Source organism: Leptonychotes weddellii, chromosome 3 (assembly GCF_054177405.1).
Source record: "Leptonychotes weddellii isolate Sample4059 chromosome 3, ASM5417740v2, whole genome shotgun sequence".
Lineage (NCBI taxonomy): Eukaryota > Metazoa > Chordata > Mammalia > Carnivora > Phocidae > Leptonychotes > Leptonychotes weddellii.
The window spans coordinates 148,131,496-148,152,402 of NC_138371.1; the positions used below are offsets into that span (position 1 = coordinate 148,131,496).

At 41.9% G+C, this 20,907-nt stretch overlaps 2 protein-coding genes across 13 annotated transcripts in view; one reads left to right on the forward strand and one right to left on the reverse strand.

The window, feature by feature from the left end:
- Positions 1-20,907, forward strand: part of SCEL (sciellin) — a 732,032-nt gene that overhangs the window by 162,105 nt on the left and 549,020 nt on the right. The gene's annotated exons all lie outside the window — the stretch shown is intronic.
- Positions 17,122-20,907, reverse strand: part of MYCBP2 (MYC binding protein 2) — a 254,870-nt gene continuing 251,084 nt past the window's right edge. For all 12 annotated transcript variants that reach the window (XM_081815062.1, XM_081815063.1, XM_081815067.1 and 9 more), the window contains one exon: positions 17,122-17,955. In XM_081815062.1, the coding sequence (XP_081671188.1) occupies positions 17,840-17,955 (116 nt within the window). In that variant the 3' untranslated portion in view covers positions 17,122-17,839. The remainder of the gene's footprint in view (positions 17,956-20,907) is intronic.

Here is a 20,907-nt window from a genome sequence, read left to right on the forward strand (position 1 = left end):
CAACTAAAAGGAATATAAAAAAGAATCTATGGTGACACTTTCCAAAGGTTTCTTAACAGACCTGTACCTCTGAAACAAATAATACATTATATGTTAAAAAAAAGAAGATAGTAGGAAGGGAAAAATGAAGGGGGGGATCGGAGGGGGAGACGAACCATGAGAGACTATGAACTCTGAGAAACAAACTGAGGGTTCTAGAGGGGAGGAGGGTGGGAGGATGGGTTAGCCTGGTGATGGGTATTAAAGAGAGCACGTATTGAATGGAGCACTGGGTGTTATACGCAAACAATGAATCATGGAACACTACATCAAAAACTAATGATGTAATGTATGGTGATTAACATAACATAATAAAATAAAATTTTTAAAAAGTCATCTAAGGATACCTGCTATATCGGAGTTAAATTCAAGGAGACCACAGTCCCAAGAACCTCTAGAAAGGATTTGAATTAAGTAGCCAACAGATCTTTCCACACTGAATAGTCTGTGATATGCATTACTGCCAGACGCAATCTCTGCTTAAAATAAGCAAATCCATTCCTACTATGCACAGGTCCAAAATGTGGTTTCTTCTTCCAACACATCAGTTACTATTGCAATGTTTACCCTAAACTGTATTTCTGAACTAGGTATGTATTTACTCTGTATATATGTACTACCTTCATTCCATTTGTTTTTTTGTAATGGTCTTTGTTGCAAAATAGTAGCATGGTTAAGAGAATGGGCTCTGGGGAATCAAGCTCCCTGGGTTTGAACTGTGGCTCTACCTCTCTTCTTTATGTGGCCTTAAACAAATTACTTGACCTTCCTGTGCGCTTCAGTTTGTAAAGTGGGGATAATAACACACAGGGTTCTTTTTTTTTTTTTTTAAAGATTTTATTTATTTATTTGAGACAGAGAGAACACATGAGAGGGGAGAGGGTCAGAGGGAGAAGCAGACTCCCTGCCAAGCAGGGAGCCCGATGCGGGACTCGATCCCGGGACTCCAGGATCATGACCTGAGCCGAAGGCAGTCACTTAACCAACTGAGCCACCCAGGCGCCCAACACACAGGGTTCTTGTGAGGAATTAAATGGTATTAGGGCTTGAAAGGAGATAGAGAATGTTGAACTCAGGTACAGGAAAGCAGTCCAGCATTAAAGACATTACAATGTATGACACAGAAATGAAGTATGTGTGAGAAAGTGCAAGAACACATGTTTATGTATGAGAGACACACACTGGAAGTAGATTCACCACAGTAACATAACTATAATAAGTGGGATTACACTGTATTACATTATATTAATAATGTAGTAATGGGATTATAATAGTGGCATTACAGTTGAATATTGTTTTGCCAATATTATATGTTTTTCTCTATATTATACGCATTTCTTTTAATGTCAATGAATTACATTTTAATCAGACAAAAAGGTCTTGTTTTGATTTGTTATTTGGAAAAATAGGTACTGCAGGCTCCAAACTAAAGGGGGTAATTGCAGATCAATCACTAGTACCCCTGTTTAGTTTAGGCCTGCAACACTTTTATCTCTAGAGAATAGTTCTGGCAGGGTAGTGGTTTGGATCTGGAGTCACAGCTTTTGGAAAGAATGGCTTGTGGCTCCAACTCCCTTCTTCTGGCAGATGAGTGTGTATGAATTTCTGATTTGTGTATGGGATGAAGGATATGCTATGCATGACTCTTAACCAAATATGTCTCTGTACACTCTCTCTATCCAGCAGCTAGCAAAACTTGTCAAAGAGGATTGGGGGCTGGAAGGAAACAGAATGGCAAAGGTCCCTTGGCCTTCATGCCATTAAAATCTGCCCGGGAGGTCTTAGCACATGTGCAATAAATGAACTACATTCCTCACTGATCCTACTTCCAACTATGTGAGTTAAAGTAAACAACTAGCAAGGGGAGAGGAAAGGAGAAAACAGAATGACAGAGGTGATGGCAAGAGGATAGTTTTATGGAAGATTAAAACTTGCGTGTGAATCTGGGCGTCTGGGTGGCTCAGTCGTTAAGCGTCTGCCTTGGGCTCAGGTCATGATCCCAGGGTCCTGGGATCGAGTCCCACATCGGGCTCCCTGCTCGGCAGGAAGCCTGCTTCTCGCTCTCCCACTCCCCCTGCTTGTGTTCCTGCTCTCGCTATCTGTCAAATAAATAAATTAAAAAAAAAAAAAATCTTTAAAAAAAAAACTTGCGTGTGAATCTAAGAATACATTTTTGAATGTGTTTGGAGAAAAGGTAGTATAATCTACAATATAATCTTTAATATATTTTTTAAAAAACCCTCTTCTAGTAATAGTGTCCCACTAGAGGTTGAGGTAACACTGTCATTATGACCCATTTTTCGGCTCTACCTCTAAACCTGAAGGCTTAATTTTAGCATAGAAAATTTGGGTCAAAGAACAAAGAGTCTGCTGCCCACCAAACTCAAAATTTGGCTTATAATTTCTCTTCTGACTGCCTAAAATCACTCATAATTTTGAGATGCAGAGATTCAAAAAAGAATGAAACTGTCTTTATAATTTCTACTCCTTAATATACAATGCTGACTGCCTATTTCTGGAGAAAATCTTCTAAAACCATAATTATTCAACTTACAGATGGAATGATTCATTTTACTTTAGAATATAGGGATATATAAACAATAAAATGACAGCCTTATTTACACAATTATCTTTGCTAATACTTTGCTGATGCTAACAATAGGTACTTTCCTTTGTCTATTACAGCCCTGTTTTAAATAAAGTATGTTTCAATATCTTTCCAAGTTGAGGGGAGAAAAAAGGTGACATATCAAAAAGACTTATGAAACACTGAGGAATAGTATCTCTTGGTCTAGATATAAGACTGTATGATCACCAAAGTATATTTTAAGCACTTACTAGTTTATGAAAAGCTGAACAAAAGTCTACAAATTGTCATATGTAATATGACTGTAATATGTCAGTCAACAGTCTATGTCAGCAATAGAAAAATGCAAAGCCAAATGCTGATAAAAATGGTTCTATTATTTTTTTTTTAAAGATTTTTTATTTATTTATTTATTCATGAGAGACAGAGAGAGAGACAGAGGCAGAGGGAGAAGCAGGCTCCCCGCGGAGAAGGGAGCCCGATGCGGGACTCGATCCCAGGACCCTGGGATCATGACCTGAGCCGAAGGCAGACGCTTAACCGACTGAGCCACCCAGGCGTCCCAAAAATGGTTCTATTATTTTCATTCATGCCTGAAAATAAAAGAAAACTGTAGGCACCTAATAAAATTTTTAAATGTCAGTTTTTTCCAAGATGATCTCAAGTATTTTATTAAATCTATTTACACATAAAGCTCTGCTGTATAGAAAGTTAAACAATTCAGAGCATCCACCAGTTTGCAAAAAATTTACATCAATGGAGTATTTATCTCCTGTTTTAGTCAAAGTGAAAACACCTCTTATATTTGAACAGGAGGAGTGCAGAGGAGGAAGCTGGACAATAAATGTCAATGAGACTTTGCGGAGCACCAAAATTAGGCTTCTTCAGGGCTCCAGCAGATCCATTTCAAACTGCAACTTCTCCAGGCCCCAAATAATTCATGCAACTTAGGCCCCAAGAACATTTGGTAGGGACTGATACTATCATGATGCACCAAAGGGGGGGAAAACACTAATGAGGAAAAACTACAGACTAATTGAGCAGCACAGGGAGTTACTGAACTCTTAACATTTCCACACACTCTGAAAGAAGCAGTAAACTGGTTCATTAGAAGAAGAGCTGAGGAGAACACTCAGTTGTGTGTCCACCATTTATATTAAGCACTTTTAGTAAACTGTGCATGTAGTAATTGTAAAAGCCCATTTGTACTGAGCTCTAAAAAGCCTCTTTTGGCATCACATTCCCTTTCCGTTTGTGTTCTGCTTTGACTAACATCAAAATTAGGGCGCCTGGGTGGCTCAGTTGGTTGGGCGACTGCCTTCGGCTCAGGTCATGATCCTGGAGTCCCTGGATCGATTCCCGCATCGGGCTCCCTGCTCGGCAGGGAGTCTGCTTTGCCCTCTGACCCTATCCCCTCTCATGTGTTCTCTCTCATTCTCTCTCTCTCAAAATAAATAAATAAAATCTTTAAAAAAAAAAGAAAAAAAAATTAATCTGCATTCTTCGACTGGAATACAAGGAAAAAAAAAACAGTGGGAAGAGATTAATTCTCAGAACTAGATGGTAGGAAGAGTGTGGTGATTAAAATATATGTAGCGGTTATTTGTAGAAAACTCAGAGTGGAGGGCATTTTTATAAATATTTCAAAAGAAGGAGAAAAAAAATACTCTAATTAAAAGATCTGGGCCACTGAACTGGGTATCATCAGCAACAAAATAATGGTAATCTAACCTCTTAGCTTGGAGATGCAGATCAATCATTTAATAGGCTGCTTCCTGATCCCTATCTGCAACTCCACCTGAAACGCTGCCCACGCCTTAACGCAGGCGCGAAGCTGCTCATCACAAGTTGACCAAGTTTTCTACTTGGCTACAAGGCCGGAGCGTCCCCTCCTCCTGCGCCACCTCCACGGATTGGCTCTCCCTGACATTTCGCACGCGCTCTACCCTGGGCAGTCTGTTTTGACATCTTAACGCCCCTCGTTTTTCAAGCTACACGCACGGGCACAGGCCACGCCGGGAAGAGCCTGGCAGAGCGCAAGCTCTACGATGCCTATCACCAATCCCTGTCAAGGGTAATAAAACCCGGCGACAGCGGCCCCGAGCCCGCACACGCACCAAGCCTTGTTGACATGTTTTGAAGCAGGCATCGCGGGGAAACGCCCCCAAGCAGGCTCCAAGGTCTGGGCGCCGCGCTCTGCCCGACGCTCCCGAGGGGCGGCCAGAACGCGCCCGGGACCCCGCGCTCCCGACCCGCCCTGCCGCCCACGAAGGTCGGCGGACCCACCCCGGCCCCGCCGTCACCGGGGGCTCTGGCCCTGCCCCTCCGCCGTTACCTGCTGCCGCGGGCGGCTTCCCCCACACACCACCCCGGGCTCCGGGGACGGCGGCGGCGGCTGGTCCCGCGGATCTCACATGAGGCCCCCCGGGAGCCCCGCTTCGCGCTCCCGCCGCCGCGGCCCCCCGCACTCCGCCCGCATCCGAGCCTCTGGTCCTGCGGCGGACGCCAACGCGGCTCCACCTTTGCGGCTCTGGCTGCCCCAGGAGAAAACTCCTTTTCAGTCCCGCGCGGTCCGCGTCCTCCTTCCGAGACCCCTTGTCGCCGCAAAAGACTCCTTCAGCGAGTCGCGGCCACCGCGTAGGACCCCACCGCCTCGGCCCAGACAGCGGCTCCAAAATGGCGCCCGGGGCTCGCGGCCGCGCGCTTTCCCCGGCGCGTCTCTGCCCGAGGGGGCGGGCGCGTGTCCGCCGGGGCGCGCCTGCGGAGGGCGGGGGAAGGCAGGAGTGGGCCGCGCCCGCCGGGAGCGCGCACCGTCGGTGCCGCGGGGGGCCTCCACCTCCCGATTCCAGGAGAGTCGGCCGCCTTCCTCCCCCAGACGCTACTGCTCCTTTTATGGGAGTTTTCGTTTCGAAGCCACTGTGGGAGGGCTGGAGCGAGCTAGATGGCTAAAAAGCTATCTGCTGTTGAAACTGGAAAGTTTAGGGAGATGGAGCAGAAAGGGAGGAAAGCAGGGACTGTCTCCGCAGCCAGCGGCAAACCCACATCGGGTTCGTGGCAGAAAGATAAACTCAGCTGCTGACGGCGGACACACCTCCGCGCTGCCAGGCGGGGCTTCGGATGGGCACGCCTGCGCCGCGGAACCCGAGGGGTTAAAATACAGGCTCTAAAAACTGACACACAGCCTCGGTACGTATAGGTGATTTTAAAAACTATGAGGAGTCAGGGAAGAATGGTGGCAGTGTTAATGATGGGATTACAAGTGATTTTTATATTTAAAATTTGTATTTTCCAATTTTTCTAAAAACATCTTTTTGTCATCAGAGTTACTACTTTTTAAAACTACCTTTATAAAGTAGATAGACTCCTGAAATTGGAAAACAGCTTTCTGAAACACAATGAGAAAGTGTAAAGGAGTAGATGGCTTTTTAAAAGATAACCCCCAGGTGAAACCTTGTGTCAGTCCAGGAGTCTTTGTGTCTTAAGTGCTGCCTACTTAGCTTGTTTTAAAAGTTTGGATTTTTAGATCCTGGGTTTTCTTAAAGTTAGAAATGTCCTTAGGTACAAAATCATAACTTGAATCATGCACCAAACCTCCGGCCTTCCTCCAAAATAAAAAGAAAGTTATTTTTCTCCCCAAGAGGTCTTCTTCGTGATCTGCCCCAGGTGTAAGTGCCTGGAAGCAGTGATGCCCAGCGAGTGCTCCACTCTTCTACCGCTCCCCAGAAGTCAACCTTGGAAGCCATGTGTAAAATTACATTAAAATTCAGTGTGGGAAAATGCCATTGGTTCTTTGTTGAGGGCCTGGCTATCTGGTCATCAGGTCAAATGGAACAAAGTCTCTCGCCACATAATAATGTGGATGGACCTGAACGGCAACATTTTTTTAGGTTGTTCAGTGACTGAATGATGAAGGACAATGGGAAGTTTAAGACAGGCAATGATAATTATTAGTGGAAGAAAAACAGGTAAATCAAATCAGGCCCATTTATTTAAAGCGCGGTTAACAGTATAAATGATAGGCAAAGCACATTAAGCCAAATCAGCAAACGTAACCAGGATATATGGTATCACGTTAAAACTCTCACACTCCAGTCGCAGTCTCTTTTAAAAAAATCCTCATCACAGTCTGTTCTCCCCCTAAAAAAGACAAGGATCTTGACACATTTCACCTATTGAATGTTCCCTCTCCTTCCTTGCTACTGTTTTTAATGATTTTGTTTCACCTTTTTGTAACTTGTGTTTTGAAACTTGTGTTTATTTTTAAACCAGTCAGCACTTATTTACATTTGTCAGTTGTATTAGTCAAGATCTGTGCCACTGAAGGGGAAGGAAGAGGGTGGCTGTGGAGTAGTTTGGTCCAGCACAGAATCTTGTATTGCCAACTCTGTTTAGAATTGCCAATACATGTGATAATAAAAAGCAAACCAACATTTATCAGCATTATTACTGTTTTTAAATTCTCTACAGTGTACCCCCTCTGCCAGGGACAAGCTCTTCCCACCTCCACGCCCACCTTGGCCCTCCACTGATTAAGACAGATTAGGTTATGTTGAGGAGCTCCTAAGACACCATTGTAATTATTCCTTGTTTCAGTGACTTTCACAGTTAGGAGTACTGCTCCAGGATTCAGTATTTTGTATAATGTTCCTCAATTGGGGTTTGTCTCTTGTTTTTCTCATGATTAGACTGAGGGTATGGTTGTTTGGGAGAAAGATCACAAATGTGTAAAGTACCATTCTCATCACGTCATATCAAGGCTACCTGTTGTCAAAAGGACTTAATCTCTCTTGATGTTGACATTCGTCAGGGTGAGGTCAAGTTGCTCCACTACAAAATTACTTTTTTCCCTCTATTTCCATACTGTACTGTTTAGAAGGAAATCACAAAGCACAGATGACACTAAAGTGTTGGGGAGTTATACTCCATCTCCGTGAGGGAGGGGAATGTCTGCAGAAATTATTGGGAATTATTCTGCATGAGAGGATTGCCTCCCTATCTCTTAATTTCATATTTTTATGTCTTTATTGCCCTGTACTGAAATCTTTGTGATTTCCTCAGATATGTCTTCCGACTCACTAATTCTTTCTTCAGATCGGTATGGCTTCTGTTAAGCCAATCTCTCCCTATATTTTTTATTTCTAAATGTTACGCTTGGTTCTTTTTCACATCTGTTTGATCTTTCTTGATGTTCTTTTCTCGTTTTTAATTTTTCTTTAATCATTTTAATCACATGAAATAATTGGGGGTCTAATCCTGATTTTTGTAAATGTTCATGGTGGGTTGTTATTCATGTATTTTATGGTTTTTGGATTGTGGGTTCATCTTCTGTGAAGCTTTAGGTGTGGGAATCCTGTGCAGCCTGGTTGAGGGCATGTCACTCTAGAGAGGCTTTTTGTGTTTGCTTCTGCTAAGTGCTGCAGGGTATTACTAGCCTGGAACAACTTTTTATCATAATTTCTTGACTCCTGGGTTCTTGGGTCATGACAGTATAATTTCAGGCTCTAGCCTGTGTGAGGGCAGGCCCATGGTTATGAATTCTCAGAAAGACTTTTTTTCTTTTTCCTAACCTAGAGCTCAGGCTAAAACAGGTTACCTGATTGTTTATCTCCCTGTGGCCTGGGCCAGCTATTCCTTGAAAAGGATAAAGATCTTCAAAATTCCCACCTTATGGAGGGATCTGGATTACAACTTCTCTTGCAAACTCATCTGACGTCCCCATATAAGTCACTGTCTCTTCAGATAGTTCTTTCCCTTCAATCCTTCCATTTTGGTCTTATGGACTGCATGCTCACTCCTCTCAATTCATTTTCTATGTCTTTTAATTGCCCTTTTATATTTTTCTCTTTGCTACATTACATATCATCTTCTAACTCACTGATTTTCTCTTTGCCTCCAATATAGAGTTTATACCAACTATAAACTGAAATTGAAAATCCCATTCCCCAAATTTCTCATTTGTTTTTCATATTCATCTAATTTTAAAATAACTATTCCTTGGGGCACCTGGGTGGCTCAGTCAGTTAAGCGTCTGACTCTTGATCTTGGCTCAAGTCATGATCTCAGGGTCTTGAGATTGAGCCCTCTGTCAGTCTCTGGGCTGAGCATGAAGCCTGCTTTAGTTCTCTCTCTCTCTCAGGGTGCCCGGGTCACTCAGCCAGTCAAGTATCTGCCTTTGGCTTAGGTCATGTTTTTTTAAGATTTTATTTATTTATTTATTTATTTGAGAGAGAGAGAGAGAGAGCATGAGCAGGGGGGGAGGGGTAGAGGGAGAAACCGGCTCCTCACTGAACAGGGAGCCCAATGTGGAACTCGATTCCAGGACCCTGGGATCATGACCTGAGCCAAAGGCAGATGCTTAACCCACTGAGCCACCCAGGCGCCCTGTATGTCTATTGTTTAATGTCTGCCTCCCTGACTAGAATATAAAAGCTAGGAAAATGTGAATCTCAGTCTGTTTTGTTCACAGATCCTAGGCTCCTACAACAGTTCCTGGCTCAGTAAATGTTTCTTTGAAGAATGAAAGAACAGGACAGGACAGGGCTTATGTTCATGTTACACAGTGCAGTGCCTGGACTTGAACCATGTCATGATAAAACAAATCTGTCCTGGGGAATAGATGGGCCGTTAGATGTTACAGGGGAGGGGAGAGTCTTAAGAGGTGAGTAGGATGATGACAAGAGGACAGTCATAAGTGAGTTTGCTTATGGGCCAGAGGACCCAAATTATACAAAGAACTCTGTGCTTTTATGACTCACCGATTTCACAAGTCCCACAAGGAATGGGAAACCTCACAGAAAACGGGAAATCTGTTAGTAGAACACAGGAGAAACTGTAGTGTAGCTACTGTGGTCCTCCTCCTCCTCCTTCTCCTTCTCCTCCACTTCCTCTTTCTCTTCTTTCTCCTCCTCCTTGTCCTCCTTTTCTTCCTTCTCCTCTCTTCCTCCTCTTCCTTCTTCTCCTCCTTTTTCTCCTCCACGGTCTACAAGAAGCTTGGTGGTTGCAAAGAAGGAAAAGAACAAGGTCTCTGTCCTTCCACAGCTGTCTAAAGGTATAACACCCACCAATGAGATTAGAAAACACTTGTACAACTATGTATGAATAAGTTCCTAATAATAAGATTAACACTGTATACAAGGGTGCTGAGGGCAAGAGAAAATAGGAATAGATAGAGAGAGCTCCTTCATTGACCAAGGTCAGTTTTGAATCAAATCTTGAAGAAAAGTAATGGAGTTTGGCAGAACAGAGGCAAGCAGTCTATCCAAGTGGCGCAAGAAAAGCACAATGCCAGGAGTTAGTAAGATCCAGAATCATAATTAGAAGGTCACCGTGTTCAACTCCCATCCAGGACTGAAGTCTGTTAGGGCATCTGTAGTGGACACCTATTCAATTGTCTACCTAGCATCTCTTTGTGGGGGGAAGCCCTTCCCATCTAGTTGGTTTCTGTCATAGCTTCCTGTAGCTCATGAACCTGGCGCCTTTCCATCCAGTCTAAGACAGTCTCTCCCCAAAGAATTTTGAATTAATTCTGAAGGAAAGAAAGTAGTTGCTTCCTTGAGTGCCTGGACTTGTAACATATAGATCCAGGAGCAAGAGGTGGTCACTTTCTACCACGTGGTCTGGAAAAAAATGACAGGTGCTCTGCAGTGAGAAAGAAGAGGAAAATAGAGGCAGAGAGAGGACCTAGAGTGGAGACACAGCCAGAGCCCCCAGCTCTATTATTTGTTTTGCTTTTTTTTGTTTGCTGAAGTTATTTTGAATTCGCTTTCTTTTGCTCATAACCAAAACTCCTTACCCTGCAAAACTGACCTGGAAGCTCCTCCTTGGGTCTCAAATGATGTTTCCTTTCAACTGAAAGGTGATGGTGGACTTTGGTCTCACTGTGTCTTATGTCCGGGAGTGGGAGTGGGACGTGGTATCTTCTCCATAGCTACCATGAACCAAGGGTGATTCTGCCTAGTTATACAGGGATGGTGGAGGCTGGGGATGGGCTCGGCTTGGATGGAGTCCCAGGAAAATGAGTGAGCATGATGATTGCCTCTTTTTCCTGCCATACAGCTTGACAGATTAACCAGAGATCTTACTCTGAGAAAGATGCATGCAGTTCTTCCCTGAGGGGCAGGTAGATCTCTAAAGATCCTGGTTCTGCCTTTACTGGATATGCAAGCTTGGACAAGCTACTTAAATTTTTTTGTGTTTCAGTTTCTTCATCTGTAAAGTGGAAATAATAATAATAATAATAATAATAATAATAATAATAATAATAGCAATACTATCACCTACCAAACAGAATTGTCATTAGATTTAAATGAGTTAATGTATGTAAAGCATATAGGAAGGTTGCAGGCATACAGTAAATGTTATGCCCAGGAAATGTTAGCTACATCTCTGCTCTTATGATTCCTGGTGAGTGATGGAGGACACTCACTCCCCCATGGAGTCTTGCCTCAGCAACACCACTTCTCTGGGTTATTCCAGTGTGCACCTCCATCTCTGCCAGATTAGCCCAATTAAACCATTTCATCTTCTCTATTTTAACCTTATCTAGGATTAGATTGCAAGCTTCTCAAAGGAAAGAAGTGGTAAGAACCTTGTCCTTCAAGCCACTTTCTGACCCATTTCCTGCATTATCTTCCTAAAACACATGTCTTTGCTCAAAAAATCCAAAGGTAGGTGACAAAACCAAACTGTTGAGAATGAGATTCGAGGCCAGTACTGCTTATTAGAAATATATACAAGTCACATGTGTAATTTAAAATTTTTAGAAGCCGCATTAAAAAAAAAGTAAAAAGGGGGGCACCTGGGTGGCTAGCTCAATTGATTTCAGCTCAGGTCATGATCTCAGGGTTGTGAGATAGAACCCACTGTTGGGCTCTGTGTGGAGCCTGCTTAAGATTTTCTCTCTCCCCCTGCCTTTCCCCCACCCCCCACTGCCCTCTCACTGTCTCTCTTAAAAAAAAAAAAAGTAAAAAGGAACAGGTAAAATTAATTTTAATAATATATTTTATTTAACCCAGTATATCCCAACTATTATATTTCAATATGTAAGCAATTCAAAAAATAATTTAGATATTTTCAATACTTTGTCTTTTAGTACAAAACCTTGGGCTACTTATTTAACCTCCATGAGACTCAGCTGCCTCATCTGTAAAAGGAAAACAATTGTGCACAGGTTTGTGGAAGATGAAAGTGTGATAATGCACATGAAGCCCCTTTTATTTATTTGTATTTTTGTTTCCTATTGTTGCTGTAAGAAATTGCCCCAGACTTAGTGGTTTAAAACAATACAGATTTATTAAAGCATATAGTTCTGGAGGTCAGAAGTCCGGGTCGGCTAAAATCAAAGCTCTAGCAGAAAATGTTTCCTTACCTGTTCCAGCGTCTAAGGCTGCTTGCATTCTTTGGTTGCTGGCCCCTTCCTCCATCTTCAAAGCCAAACAGTGTAGGGTCTTCCACTCTCTATCTCTGAGCTCTGTTGCTATCACCACCTCTCCTTCTCTGGCTTTGATCTTCCTGCCTCCTTTTTCCCATATTAGGATTCTTGAGATCACATTGGGCCTGCTGGATTATCCCGGACAATTTCCCCATCTCCAGGTCTGTACCCTTAATCACATCTGCAAAGTCCCTTTTGCCACACGAGGCAACGTATTCACATCTCCCAGGGGTTAGGACATGGGCATCTTTGGAGGACTGTTATTCGCCTCCTACACCCTCCACTGTGGATTAGCAAAGTGTTTAGCTATTGTAAACTCTTGACAAATGTTCTTTTTTTAAAGATTTTTATTTATTGCGAGAGAGACTGAGACAGAGAGAACAGGAACGGGGAGGGGGGCGAGGGGCAGAGGGAGAGGGAGAAGCAGGCTCCCCACTGAGCCTGACACAGGGCTCCTCGAGGGGCTCCACGTGGGGCTCCATGCCAGGACCCTGAGATCATGACCTGAGCTGAAGTCAGATGCTGAACTGACTGAGCCACCCAGGTACCCCAACAAATGTTCTTATTGTTAGAAAACCTTGATTCTAGTTCTTAACAACATTATTTATACATTTCTGTAAGTGTTCTGTGAATGTCTTATCCTTGGCATTTGGCACGGCACATCGCACGTATTTTACTCACCAACTCATGTTCATCAGGTACTTTCCGCGTGTAAATCATGGTTACTAAAGCAATTGGGAACCCAGTTCCCACCCTCATGAGCATGTACTGTCAACTCTAGATATAGAATGGTGCTCAGATATTTATCAAATGAATTAATAAAGCAAAACAGCTTACTTCCACTTCAGAGGAACACATCATTGCTTTAGCTCTTACCATACTCTCTCCCTGGGATGCTCTTTCATACTTTTGCTTGACAAAATTGATCCATGCTTCAAGACTAGGCTCAATACCTGCCCTTTGCTTTTTTTGAGGAAATGCACATTGTAAGTTGTACTTGAACATGTTCCCTGCCTTGCTTTGTTAGCTAAGAAATGTATCTCAAAGTTGATGGCCTGTTCTCTAGCCACTATGTAAGACTGTATGGTTACTTACTGGACACTCATCTCTAACCTGGGATTTCTTTTCATAATTTTTCTTCACTTCAGTATTTATCTTTTATAGTCTCTGAATTTCTTCTAAGTTACCTTACATGATTTGTGAAATGAAGACACCATAAGTAAGTCATTTAAAATATATTATCCTCCTGTGTCAGTCAGTCAGGTCCTCTGGGAAACAGAGGCCAAGATAAAGTTAGAAGTGCAGGAAGTCTGTTTGGGGTAGTGCCAAAGAGAGATGAAGGGGTGAGGGGGCAGCAGGCAGGGAGGGCCATCAGACTGCGCTGTGGGTTTGACATCTACGAGAGGGTAGAAGAAGGAAGGCCGGGTGGGAAGAGCTGCTCTAGGGAAGTCTCGGCTGGCCCCAGAGTCCTGGTGCAGATTACCCAGAAAGCAGTGCTTTCTTGGGCAGAAATGGCCAGGTCCTAGCACCCCAAACTCCCGCCACTGGCTGGGGCTTCCCTGGGGAGAGTGCGGCTTTGGACCAAGTGCTGTGACACATCTTAACAGGTGCTGCAGCTCGAGGCTGTCGATTAACGGCCTCCTTGACGTGGGGGCTCCCCGCAAGGAGATCCAAGCTGCACACCTCCGGATCTAGCCTGCTTCTTGAGGCAAATACTGTCATGTTCCCTTTGTAACTTTGCCCATACGGCAAGTGTCCAGTTACTTCTTTTCATTGAAGCTGTGGGTGATGTAATAGCAATAGCATGATATGGTAGACCTTGGGTTTTAGAGACAAAAAGAACTGGATTCACATCTCAGGTTTTGTTTTAAGATTTTATTTATTTTAGAGAAAGAGAGAGAGAGGGAGAGAGAGTGCTCAAGAACGAGAAGGGGGAGTAGCAGAGGGGGAAAGAATCTCAAGCAGACTCCCCAAGCTGAGCCTGGAGCCTGACAAGGGGCTTAGTCTCACAACCCTGAGATCATGACCAAAACCATGATCATGAACGAAACCAAGAGGTGGACGCTTAACTGACTGAAACACCCAGGCGCCCGACATCTCAGGTTTTGCTAGGTTAGATTAGCTGGAATCCAGTGCAAGTCATTTAACTTCTCTAAACCTTTAAAGTCATAAAATGAGATTAATAATGTTATATCCTTCAGAATTGCTGGATTAAATGAAAGACCTACAATTTGGTGTCTGCCATTGAGATGGTGTTGAATAGCTTAACAACAGAAGGTGTTGAATAAATGTTCTTTTCTCCTTTACTCTTCACTTTCAGATACTACTTTGTTGTGGGATGAAGTGCTTGTGTAAATCCTGTCTCATTTGACTTAGATTAGGTATTATTGTTTCTAAGACATTGTGACTGAAGAAGGATAAGTGGGTTACTCAGTTCACACAACCAGAACAGAGGCAGAGGCAGGACTCGAACTCAAGCCTACTGGCTTCAACTTCAGCACGCTTTAGGTACTGTTGGTGGTTTTCAGGAAAATGAGCTGCCATGTCCCATCAGACAGTCACTCTCAGAAACACATGTTACTCTACACAGGTAGAATTTGGTGACAAAATGGGGAGAGACGTTGGGGCTGAAAATCTGAAAAAGAAGGCGAATCTACACCTGTTGTGAATGAAAAGTGAACAGAGAATACTGCATGTATTTTTCAAATAATCTTATTGATAGGAGAAGGAGTTTTTAGACCTAAACAGTCTGGCAAGAAAACTGCTTAAAAATGGCTTTTCCTAGGCCTGAAAATATAAGAGGAAAGCAAGTTTCTTTCCAGATTCCCTAACACCTGCTATCGTGATTCTGCTGTTTCTTGCCTTTTTCTTTGTGCACAGTATGCTTGAGACAGATGCATGCAAAGCCATTTCCCTTCTGTGCTTTGTCATAACTTGTTCCTGATGTTCTCTTGTTTTGAGAAGCTTGGGATGTGATTAAAAACACCTTCCTCATAAATTATGGTTTTATCCTTTTGATTTCTAGAATATTAACTTGAGATGGCTCATTCTAGTCAAGCATCTCATTAGTTTCTTGTCTCCTTTTATATCCATCACAGTTTACACACTGGGACCGATCAATTTGCCAGTAAAGTTAATGGATACAAAATTGTATTCTTTCCAGTTCTCAAGTGTCTGTGACGTCTCCCGTGTGGCATTCTGAAGGTTGGTCTCATTCCCATGGCCTGTGAGTTTAAATCCATTCTAATTACCTTACCCCTACTCTTACCAATCTAATGGCCTTACCCCGTTCTCCCCTCCAGTCTCCTCGATATACCTAGGAACAGCTTCTGTCTCGTCTCCGCACCTATTTTGGGTTTTCTTTATTAAGATTTGATTTGAGAGAGAGCGAGTGAGCTCACAAGCGGCAGAAGGGGCAGAGGGAGAAGCAGACTCCCCACTGAGCGGAGAGCTGGAGGTGAGGCTCGATCGCAATCCCGGGCCTCCGGGATCATGACCTGAGCTGAAGGCAGATGCTTAACCAGGCGCCCCTACTTTGGGTTTTCTGGAAAAATTTAAAGCCGGTCCTGAGCCTGTGTGCCCTCAGACTTCTCCCACAGGCCTAGGCCAGGCACCAGGTTACTGTCATAGCTGAGGGCTGGAAAAGGAGACACAGAGCTTCCTAAGTCCTGTGAGGTAGACCCTGGGGCTAGGCGGTCATCCCTTCCTGATGCCTGCTGCCCAACATCCTCACGGCAGAATGACATGTTCTGAAGAAAAAGACTGTGTTGCCCTGAAGGTTCTGAAATCTTCTTTGAACACAGGCAGCCAGTCTCAACTGGCCCTTTGAGGATATAAACATGTGAATACCTTCAGAACGCTTCTCTGCTTAAGGCATCAAGATTTCTTCATGAAATATTAATCCAAGGTCTTCTGGAGGTTGAAATTGGATTACTTCTGCCTGCAACCCTCTCACCTTTGCTTGGGAGTGCCCTCAAGGACTTCCAAGCAGTGCCCTCAAGGACAACAGATTGCTCCTGCTTTCAAACACATTGAGGCAATTACAAATTGCTTGTGATTCTGGGGCACCATCACCCAACACAAACAGAGTTTGTGTAATCTCCAGTGGATCAGATGTATCTTATTTAGATGAAGCGGGACCTTCTGTACTACTTCAGATCCTTCCTTGCTCAGGAAGCCCGTGAGTTTGCGCGAACTGCAGATCCACAAACTGCATCATGAAGAGACCAGTCTTTGTGATCTTCAGGTTTTTGTTTTTGGTTTGTTTTTGGCAGTAAAGTCTCCCACATCAGGAATTAGACTACTCACGCTGTTCTATTACATTGTAGAATTTTCTATTTACGTATTTTTCCTAATGCCTTTCTCTGCCCCTTGAAATACTACTTATTCTTCAAGATGGAGCTCAAATGGCCTCTTAGCTACTCCTTTGCCAACAACAGCAAAAATAAAAACCAGTAACAACAGTCTTTCCTAAATCCTGAAGCATAGGACTTGGACATGTTTATGAAATTTATTAAAAGATTCTCTGAATAGTTATCTGTGTCCAGATTTGATCTTTTCAAGTTTCTTCAAAGCAAACATTATATTGACAAATAGATGTATACATTTTCAACAGTGGGAATGTAGAACAAAACTTATCAAAACTTTTGCCATTCTCATGAAATAAATATAACCTGACTTATGATGACTCATAAATCAATAGTTTGTCAATTTCTTGAGTTAACTGTAAAAAAGATCTACAGAAACACACTGTAGTCTGTAAAAAAAAAAAAGCCTAGTAATTTTGTTGATTACTTTATAAAAGTTTAATAAGGGGCTTGTTAGTAAGATGGGGTTGGTCAATTTCCTAAATGTTTTCTTTTCCTCTCTTTGGCATGTGTCTGTTTATTAACATACATATTTATATGTTTGTCCCAGTGTTTAAGATTCCAAAGTGTACTTCATTACCACTCTTCCCTAAGAGTTATGAAAGTCATCATTGTGCTGTGTTAGTGAAGTTGGATGGGTTTTTAGATCGTAAAATCTAAAAATTTCCATTTTGTTTCTGAAGCAATAGCTCACACAGTTGTCAGACTTTATCACTGTATAAAAATGTACAGTGGTTTATTGACATATACATTCCAATATGTTTACAGCTGCAAGATAATGAGGCACACTCCGTATTGCACTTCATTAAAATTTCAGGCTCAACGTAACCTAGAAGTTTAAATGAAACTGCATTTGTAATTTAGTAATTCTTATACAGGACAAACATTGATATCTTTATATACAGTGTGATACTTATTACATTTATATGCCAGTCCTAACACAATTTTTTTTTTTAAATAACAGTCTAGGAAATAAACCAGAATATTCCTCTTTTCATCCCCACCTGTGATGCAATTATACAGGATTACAAAAAGGCAGTATACAATAAACAATGATTATTTCTCTTTTTTGCTTGAAAGCCAGCATCATTCTTAGTCCATGGGCATGGCGATTCTTTTATATCAATTATCTATAAATGTTCAATGCTTCACAGGCCAATGACGGTAATGGCCACATGCAAACACCTCACAAGTTTGATGTCTTGGTTCAAAAGAAGATAAACCGAAAGAATGGGGAAACTTTCCATAGCAAGAATTATGTACATGGTATTTGGCATCCTTCTTGCACTGTGAATGGTTCATTTTCATGGATGTAAAAATGGTCCCGTCCTTATCCTGAGCAGAGTTTAAACTTTACCACATCCACTTGGGGGATGAGGGCAACTTCTTCTCTGTAGACAAAGGAATCTGAGTGTTCTAAAAAGTGTGAGCATTTCTGCACACTCCACAACCCAGAGCAAATTCTTCCCCAGTGGGTGGATGAACAACATGGAGTGGACATTCAGTTCCTTCTAATTGTTTGCCTTTGGGACCTGTATAAATTTTGAAGGAGGCAAAAGAATATAATTAAAAATGACACATACATACAAACCTAATGTAAATATAAATCACCAATAAGTTATTCAAAGAAATTATATGGCTATGGTTACACAAATATAAAATTTAAAAATTATTTTTCTTCTAGCTACAAAAGTAAAAATGTTCACCATAAAAAATTCAACATACCAGGTATATACAACAGAGAAAGGACAGAATCCCTTACCTACAACATCCTGCCTAGAAATAACCCCTATGAGCTATAGATCTTATTCTATTAGTGAATGAGATACATCACCTAAAAAAAAAATTTTTTTTTAATTGAAGTATAGTTGACACACAACACTACATCAGCTCCATATAACATAATGATTCCACAAAATCTATACATTATGTTATGCTCACCACAAGTGTAGCTACCATCTGTCACCATACAAAGCTATTCTAACACCACTGACTGTATTTTCTATGCTGTACCACCTTTCAGTCCCATGACTTATTCATTCCATAACTAGAAGCCTGTACCTCCCACTCCCTCTTTACCCATTTTGTATCCCCCTTCCTGGAACTATCAGTTTGTTCTCTGTATTTATGGGTCTGTTTCTGCTTTTTTGTTTTTTAGATTCCACATGTAAGTGAAATCATACAGTATTTGTCTTTCTCTGACTTACTTCACTTAGCATAATACCTTCTAGGTTCATCCATGTTATCACAAATGGCAAGATCTCATTCTTTTTATGGCTGCATAACAGTCCATTGTGTGTGTGTGTGTGTATACCACATCTTCTTCATCCATTTATCTATTGATGGACATTTGGGTTGCTTCCGTATCTTGGCTATTGTTAAATAATGCTACAATAAACACAGGGGTGCATATATCTTTTTGAATTAGTGTTTTCATTTTCTTTGGGTAAATACCCAGTAGTGGTATTACTGGATCATAGAGTAGTTCTATTTTCACTTATTTTTTTAAATAGGCTCCATGCCCAGCATGGAGTCCAACATGGGGCTTGAACTCATGACGCTGAGATCAAGGGCTGAGCTGAGATCAAGAGTCAGAGGCTTAACTGACTGAGCCACCAGGGGCCCCTGGTATTTCTGTTTTTAATTTCTGAGGACCCTCCATCTTGTTTTCCACAGTGGTTGCACTAGTTTGCATTCCTACCAACAGTGTACGAAGGTTCCTTTTAGTCCACATCCTTGCCAACATTTGTTATTTCTTGTCTTTTTGATTCTAGCCATCCAGATTGGGGTGAGGTGGTATCTCATTGTGGTTTTGATTGGCATTTCCCTGATGATGAGTGATGTTGAGCATCAGATACATCATTTTACAGCAAAGAGTGATGAACAAAAATGATAATGAAAACCCATCAGTTCAGTTGAACAGAAAATTATTCTGGATGAGGGAATATGGAAACTTCTGTATGAATGTTTTTCTCCAAGTAAGAACAAATTTAAGTGTAAATAAGCCATGTTATCCTTGTACCTTCTCTGAAGAAAAAGTACACACTGATGAATGGGAAGACTGATTATTAAAGATTGTTATTTTTAAAAGTATCTGAAGGGAGATTAGTAGAAAAATGAAAACTGGCCTAAATATATGAATGGTAAAATAATATAAAATTTAACAATGTGGAAGAAGCACTTTGGGGAAGATATAAGCTTAATAATAATCAAATAGATGAGGCTTAAAAATGGACATTAAGGAGGGCACGTGATGTAATGGTGTAATAAGACTGGTGAATCACGGGCGCCTGGGTGGCTCAGTTGGTTAAGCAACTGCCTTCGGCTCAGGTCATGATCCTGGAGTCCTGGGATCGAGTCCCGCATCGGGCTCCCTGCTCAGCGGGGAGTCTGCTTCTCCCTCTGACCCTCCCCCCCTCATGCTCTCTCTCTCTCTCTCAAATAAATCTTAAAAAAAAAAAAAAAAAAGACTGGTGAATCACTGAACTCTACCTCTGAAACTAATAATACATTATATGTTAGTTAACTGAATTTAAATAAAAAATAAATAGAAAAAAATAAAAAATAAAAAATGTACAAAAACCTGTACTTTTCTATTTTAAAAAAGACCTGTTATGTTAATGTGCTTCACGTCATGTGTTTCATATCATTTAAAAAGGACTTTTAGCTCCTTTATAAATGAGGAGCTTTACTGTGCAGGGAATACTGGCTGGGCTTATACTTGAATGCAGAGTCCCTAACAGCAGAGGAAGGGATAAAAGTATGCATTAGTTTCCTACAGCTAGTAACCAAAACAATAAATGTAAATTTTGACTCTATTTAAGAGAAAAGTATGCGATTGGATGGAATGAGCTTATCCAGATCAATGGGGAATGAGATCTTATTTATCTCTTCTAGGTTTAAAAACTTCTGTGATGTAAAAGAAGGAAAACAGGAGGGAAAAAAAGGCTAGTGTTTATGAAGCTTAGGCTGTACATATACTCAGTAAATGTTAGTTGTTATTACTACTACTGAACAACAACAAACTGTGGCCTCATGTAAAGGAATAAAAATTAAGCTCCACAGAAGCGGAAGACCAAGGCATGAGGGTAATATCAAACTGAGGACAGATCATCTCAGAAGGAGAAGTCAACTGCTGGTTTCAGCTAGCAGACACAAGAGCAGCAGTTAAAACCTAGAAAGGCAATTATTCCAGTTATAAATTATAAAGTATATCAGCACCTCCCACCCCAAATCACACAGCACACTGATATTCCACCTGCCCCCCTGGTGGGAGGGGGAGAGCTGTCAGGAGGGGGGACACTCAATGGCAGATCTAACTTAAGTGCATGACACCATCAATGATGGCTCCTGCAAACTGCAGTCCTTGTTTTTTTCTGGGAGAAAACAAAGGGTCATTTATTCAACAAATATCTACTTAGTGCCTAATGGGTGAATGGTGTTACATCAGGTGCTTGGGATGTAAAAATGAAGAGTACATGGCC